General features: G+C 45.8%; 1 protein-coding gene across 1 annotated transcript; it reads left to right on the forward strand.

The window, feature by feature from the left end:
- Positions 1–2,526: 2,526 nt before the first annotated feature.
- Positions 2,527–5,477, forward strand: LOC130392344 (gonadotropin-releasing hormone II receptor-like). The gene is made up of 3 exons (XM_056602835.1): positions 2,527–3,012; positions 4,299–4,500; positions 5,077–5,477. Exons 1-3 carry the CDS (start codon positions 2,527–2,529, stop codon positions 5,475–5,477), a joined length of 1,089 nt encoding a protein of 362 aa, XP_056458810.1.
- Positions 5,478–7,806: the final 2,329 nt, after the last annotated feature.

A 7,806-nucleotide genomic window follows, 5' to 3' on the forward strand; every position in this document is an offset into this window, starting at 1 on the left:
AAGTAGAGCGGTATTGACTATTATCTCTAACGATGGTGTAGAGTACTGCTGTTACTACTACTCCCCTTCAACGAGCACTCATAACGCCTCGATGAGCACTCTCCATTGCATCCAGTCCCTGGCATCATGTTTGGCCTCTCCCCATGATAGTGTCCTCTGTTCCAGCTCTTGTGTCACAGTTCTGCGGCAGGTGGTTTTTTGGTGTTTCCTTTTGCCTGGTGGTGTCCATCTTAAGGCGACCTTTGTGACGCGGTCCTGCTGCACCCTCCACACATGTCCTCGCCATCTCAGGCGTGACGTCTGTGCGTAATCTCCGTGGTGATGCTCCGGCTTCCCGCTTCCTTGTACAGGTCATGGTTGGACGTCTTATTAGACCAAAGGATCTGGCGTATTCGTCGGAGGCGTCCATTATGGAACACTTCCATGCTGCTCCTGTCTGTTTTGACAACTCGCCAGCTCTCTGAACCATAGAGCAGAACAGACTCTACATTGCTGTTGTCTAGGAGCTGCTTCATTTTAAGGCTGTGTGGTTTGGTGTAGAGTGGGTGACTGGTTTTTAATGATGGTGTTCGATGCTCTGCTCACCTCATTATCAAGTTATTATTGAACCGCCTTTCTCACACTGTTGTCACATCCTGCTCCCCCTCCTCCCCCCTCCTCCTCCCCCATCCGCCCTCACTATTGTTGGTGTGTTTCGAACATATGACGCCTGCACCAATTAAAACTGTCGCAGGTCAAGTGAGTCAGAGGCCGCCAGTTCCTCCCGTAACATATCGATCTTTCATTAATTTGATCAATTTAATGGGATCCTTTGGAATTATTATAATTAATCATTATTAAATAAGTATCTATTATTTTATGAATTACTACTGTATTCTTCGTTGTTTTTTATTCGTAATTCAACTGAGACATAATCTATTGCTTTGAGCAATATATTTAGGTAAAGCCATTAGTAGGAATAGTGTGTGTGTTTGTGTGTGTGTGTGTGTGCGTGTGTTGGTGGGTGTGTGTGTGTATGTGTGTGTGTGTGTGTGTGTGTGTGTGTGTGTGTGTGTGTGTGTGCGTGCGTGTGTGTGCGTGCGCGCGTGTGTGTGTGTGTGTGTGTGTGTGTGCGTGTGTGTGCGTGTGTGTGTCTGTGCGCGTGTGTCTGTGGATGGTTCTTGCTTTCTTTGCCTTCTAACTGACCAACAATCTTATCTCTTCCACCTTCTGTTTACTTCGCTTTTCATGTGTCTACCTGTCTGTTTTCTCTCTGTCGTGTACCTGTGTGTCTGTCTGATTGTCTGTCTGTCTACCACGGTCTGTAAGCCTGTGTTTGGAGTTAGGTAGGATTGTGGTTAGGGAACCAATCTAGGGACACATGTCAGCATAATCTATAAATACTTTAATGCAATGCATTACCCCCTGATGTTGGTCTCCTTTTAGCCTGCTACCACTACCCCCTTCTATGTAGCCTAGATGTATGTAAACATCATTTACATAGTCTATCATTTATAGACCATCCATGGGGATGGTCATTGTTGCCTTCAGTCAATGAAAAAGTAGCATATATCAAAGTAGCAGCAAGAAATCAGCAGCAGGATATTAGCGTTACATTATGTCATTAAGTATAATGAGGGTAGACTTATCATAGCACCTACAGAATGCAACCATAGCAACTCATGGGATTTTATTAGATCATTCACCTGCTGCCCGCACCGTGACGCACCGATCACTACGTCATCCAGCGAGATTCTATAAATTGCATATCGTCCACAAACTGTTTCCCTAACTCTGATGTCCGAGTAGTGGACGGCGCATGCGGGTCTCAGCTCCAATCATAATTTTTCTAATATCCTATCGCTGATGTAGCGGAGGTGGTTTCCCCGGTAACCCGCATACTCAGCACCCGCAGCCCGGGACAGCTCCCTCCTCACAGAACAGCTGGATACAGAAACTAACAGCAGGATAGAGGTACAAACAGCTGGATGCCGAGACAAAGAAGATAGTCACGGCACGGCGTTCAAGGGAAAAGGCATGTCGACTTCATCCCGTAACACGTCGCAACTATGAATGTTGCCGAAGTGCGGTCTTATTTTAAGACGGGAGCAAAGATTTAGAAGGTGAGAAATTCTCCCAATATCGAACAACCCATCCCGCTCTCTCGACTCCCGCTCTATCTCTAATCTTTCCATCTAGCCATCCATCGATCTGCATCTGCATTCACTTTTCGACACTTTCACGTGTCGAGTAAAACGTGGTTAACGTTTCTATCCGTGACACATTCCTTGCGGCAGTAACGTTGCTAAGATTGGTGTCTGCGTCGTGTTGCTGAATAAGGTGTCCCTTGATTCTGTTGTAGGTTATCATAGTGATTACTTTTTTCATAAGATCAGCTACAGGTATTACGTGTTACTACAATCTGGTACTGGATGGTACTAGTATGATGTTAAATATATTGTGTGATAATAGTAACCAGTAGAAGATGGTGCTAGAATGCTGATGAATATTTAATGTCAACGATGTGGAATGTGTTGCGTTTTTCAGATGGATTCAGAACAGTCGGTGAACTCCTCCCACCCGTCCCCTCCGGCTGAATGGGCCACGCCCACCTTCACCCGCGCTGCCCAGGTCAGGGTCGGCGCCACGTTTGTCCTCTTCGTCTTCGCCGCCTGCAGCAACCTGGCCCTGTTGATCAGCGTGTGGCGGGGCCGCGGCCGACGCTTGGCCTCCCACCTGCGCCCGCTCATCATGAGCCTGGCGTCGGCGGACCTGATGATGACCTTCGTGGTGATGCCGCTGGACGCCGTGTGGAACGTGACGGTGCAGTGGCGTGGCGGCGACGTGCTGTGCCGGCTGCTGTCCTTCCTCAAGCTGTTCGCCATGCAGTCGTCCGCCTCCATCCTCGTGGTCATCAGCCTGGACCGCCAGCACGCCATCCTACACCCCCTGGACTCGCTCAGTGCCCACCACCGCAACCGGCGCATGCTGGGCCTGGCCTGGAGCCTGAGCTTACTGCTGGCCTCACCACAGGTAACAACAGATAACACACGGGTAGCACCAGGTGACAGCACAGGTAACATACTGTTAACATTACAGATAACAACACAGGTAACATACTGTTAACATTACAGATAACAGCACAGGTAACATACTGTTAACATTACAGATAACAACACAGGTAACATACTGTTAACATTACAGATAACAGCACAGGTAACATACTGTTAACATTACAAATAACAACACAGGTAACATACTGTTAACATTACAGATAACAGCACAGGTAACATACTGTTAACATTACAGATAACAGCACAGGTAACATACTGTTAACATTACAAATAACAACACAGGTAACATACTGTTAACATTACAGATAACAGTACAGGCAACATACTGTTAGCATTACAGATAACAGCACAGGCCACACTACAGGTTATCCTCGAGGGAACATCTATGTAACACCTCAGGTAACACCTCAGGTCCTACTGCAGGTGACACTACAGGTTACACTACGGGTGGCACTTGTAACACCAGACGATACTTCAGTTAACAAACAGATTACACCAGAGATAACAATACAAGTCATCCCAGGTGGAACTTCAATACAGCTAACGCTACGGGAAACACCAGGTGATACCATATAACAGTAAGCTACAGGTAAGCCTATTGTTCTACTGGTGGTCTGTTTACACAGTAGTGCTGTTACTGCAGACACAGTGTTGGACACGACTGTTATTGCAACACTGTTGTTCTGATAGTTTACTCTTGTAACTTGTCAAACAACATCATGCCAACCGTTAATTAACTTTTAGGGATAGATGTGTGTGTGTGTGTGTGTGTGTGTGTGTGTGTGTGTGTGTGTGTGTGTGTGTGTGTGTGTGTGTGTGTGTGTGTGTTTGTGTGTTTGTGTGTGTGAAGGTAAATTAAAATCCCTAGAAGAATGTGCTTTTCTCATGGGACTAAAGATTTGATGTTTGTACACCTCCTGTTGCTAGCTCCAGCTTATACCAGCACTGTGCTTTAATGTTAGATGTGAACAATGCTAGGAATGCAGTTTAAAGGAAAGAGAAGTAGTAGAGAAGTAATAGAAAAAATGTGACTTCTCTTTTAAAGTATTTGAATACATAGTTACTGTAGAGCGAAAGAAAGACAACTTTGTTAGAGGCTAACATGGCATGTCTTGTGATATTAGATTTATAACATATTAGAGCTATATAACGTGTTATGTGATACTGAATCTATGACATTTTATGTGATGATAGAGAGGGTAGTGAAATTTGAACTTTAAGACCATGAAACGTTTGGTCCTCCAGCTGTTTATATTCGGGGCGCTGAAGGCTGAAGGAGTGGACTTCACGCAGTGTGTTACACACGGCAGCTTCCCCCGGCGTTGGCAGGAGACCCTCTACAACATGTTCCACTTCGTTACGCTCTACGTCGTCCCCCTGTTGGTCATGGCCTGCTGCTACTCCCGAATTCTCCTCCACATCAACCGCCAGCACCAGCAGAACAAGGGTAGCGCACGCAAGCACACGCACGCACACACACACACACACATACGCACACACACACACACACACACACACACACACACACACACACACACACACACACAATCACAGAGATACACAGACACTCACACACACTCACACACACGCACACACAATCACAATCACACACACACAATCACACAGATACACAGACGGTCACACACACTCACACACACGCACACACAATCACAATCACACGCACACAATCACACAGATGCACAGACACTCACACAAACACGTACTCACACACACGCACAATGACATGAACACACACACACTGAAATGCTGAAGGGGGTAACATTTTGGTAATGTTTGGTAATGTTTAGTTAAATTATCATAATTATGGGTAAATATTGGTAATGAATGGGTAATGTATGGGTAATGTAACAGTCATGTTTGGTAACATATGATAATAATTGGTTAGGCCGGGGTAATGCATGGTAACAACGGTAATGATGGTGACCGTAAGGGTATGCGTGGTAATGTGCAGCACCATATGGTAATGTGTGGTCCTAAATAAGTATGTTGTTTGCGTCGGCAGCCGGAGAGTCATACCTGAGGCGCAGCGGAACAGACATGATCCCCAAGGCTCGCATGAAGACCCTGAAGATGACCATCATCATCGTGATGACCTTCATCGTGTGCTGGACTCCGTACTACCTGCTGGGCATCTGGTACTGGTTCCAGCCCCAGATGCTGGCGGTGACACCCGAGTACGTCCACCACGGCCTGTTTGTGTTCGGGAACCTCAACACCTGCTGCGACCCCATCATCTACGGCTTCTACACGCCCTCCTTCAGGGCCGACCTGAGCGCCTGCTGCTGCTGCCCCGCCCCCAGCGCCGCCGGGGCCTCCCCCAGGTCTCTGGACCGCCTCTCCGCCCGACAGCAACCCCACAGCGGGGAGCCCGACTCGGACCCAGCCAGCGCCCACCACACATAGGGCTGCTGGGGCGGGGGGGCGACACGCTCGCGTCCTCCTCTTCGTCTCCCTTCAGAGGCATGGCGACCACCGAGGGTGCGTTTCGTTTTTTTTTTTTTTATACCCCCAATGCTCGATGGGAGACGTGGTCGCCCGAGCGCGGGGGCACCAGCAGTAGCACGACACAGCGGGCCGTGAAGGATCAGGGCCGGCTGGGTCTGAGGAGTCATCGTTAAAGGGAACATGGGCTGTGGATGATCCGGCCAATCAAAAGCGAGTCAGACGATATCAGGTGGGTCAGTGTCTGATGATGAAGTCGTAAGAATGGTTATCACACTTCCTGTTAGTACGCTGATGTATCCTCGGTCCCTGAGACGATTCAAACTCCTATTGAGATTCTTGTTGAGCCGTTGATCATTGGGACGATGGAGATCGAGGAAAACATCCGGGGTTTTAGCAGGAAGTAGAAACACAAAGTAGGTGGTCTATTTGACCAGACAGGCATCCTGATCACTAGATGAACTCAAACCCAATTACCCTTATACTGTTCTACCTCTAATGAACCTGTAAACACACCTGCAGCAGAATGTATATGAATTATGATGTCCAAAATATACCCTAATGTCCTGTCTCTGCATTCACTGTCTAACCCCATAGCTGTTCCTTAATGAACTGTCTCCGTAGTTACTGTCCAACCCCATACCTGCCCCTTAACGGTCCAGCGGTAAGGTTGAGGGTATAAGAGGGTTAGGGATAAGGGTAAGGGGTAAGTGTAATGGTGGGAGTTTGGATTAAACCAAAGGCTCTGAGGTTTGTTTTATTATGCTTTGAATAACAGTGCAAGTATACAACAAAACGTCGATTTGCCAATTGCTAAACTTCATCTGGAAGGGGGGCAATAAGAAATTATCATCCCTGCTCTTTAAAGGCACATTTCAACTTTAATTTCAACCTTCATGGTATTAAGTGGCCTCTTGGTTACCCTGTATCTTCTGCGGTCCACTAGTGAATATGAGCAGTAGGAAGGGTTGGACAGGGTTAGGGTGAGGGTGAGCCCAACCCTTTCAGGCTGCCGTTTGTGTTTTGTATTTCCACAGAATATCAGATTCTTCATGTGAATAAATATCAGATTAGCCAGCAATACCTAAAACAAAGAGCTGTCCTTTCAGCGCTGTTGTTTGTTTTGATCTGTTTTTAACATCATGAGGAATCAAATAAAGATACATATATCCTGTTCATCGTTACATATGCATATATACAGTTATATATGTGTGCATGGCAGTAGTATATATGAACATACATATAGACCAATGATTTGTTGCATACCTCTCTCTATGGTATTTGCATGGGGGTGCATCAAAATGATTATAGTGAAGGTTGTTCAATTTACCCTGTAACACCCGTATTGTCATATCAACACTGTGAACAGCTGTATTGATTTATTAGCCCTGTAAACACCTGTATTGATTGGTACTATTGAAGTCTATGCATTGATGAATATAATCTTTTAGAATTGAGATGTGTGTGGCACAGATGAACAAATCACATATTCCAGATATAACTATATTGAAAGATTATTATGATTATTATGTACCGTTCAGATATAACTACATTATGGAATGATTGTGTATGCCTCAGGGTCTCTTTGTAATAATAAAACTATATGATCACACAGGTCTATCCATCTTTGCTCCATAGAATTAGGTTGATCCCTGTCAAAAGGGCCACTCAGAGAACCTATTCCTGAGGAAAATAACATAAATATATGATGAGATGGGGTCACATCTCTTCTACTCCCTTCTTCCTTGGAACTGCTGCATATAACATGGCCGCACAGCAGGTCTGTGACACATATAGACCTGTGCAATGCTCATTTTCACAATGCCCTTGCATAACTTGGGGGAATATATTATTGATTTTGTTTCCTCCTTTACAAATGTAGTCAACGTAGCTCAACAGTCAATGACGACAAACCTTGAGGAGGTTCCCTTTCTTCTTTAGGGGTCTAGTTTCCATGGTGACCTGTTGGCCTCTGATGTCGCTCTATAAATAGAATATGGGATAGATTTGGTATCTAAACAGGATCATGCTATCAGGGTCTAAAGTTGGTCTGTTAGTGTGTCTATATGAACTTCTGTCCTCCTGTCTGTCTGTCGGTTTGTTAGTGGGTCTAGCAAGGGAAAGGACAAGGAGTCAACTACATTGTTTTATTTGGTTTGCAGGTATCAGAACATCAGATGGAAGAACAGAGATCACCAGAAACACGTGGTGAACATGAAGAAGTCTAGAAGGACATCATGTGTTTTCTATCTGGGAGAGAGACAATACAGTCCGTTCATTTCAGATGTTA

Source organism: Gadus chalcogrammus, chromosome 11, assembly GCF_026213295.1.
Source record: "Gadus chalcogrammus isolate NIFS_2021 chromosome 11, NIFS_Gcha_1.0, whole genome shotgun sequence".
NCBI lineage: Eukaryota > Metazoa > Chordata > Actinopteri > Gadiformes > Gadidae > Gadus > Gadus chalcogrammus.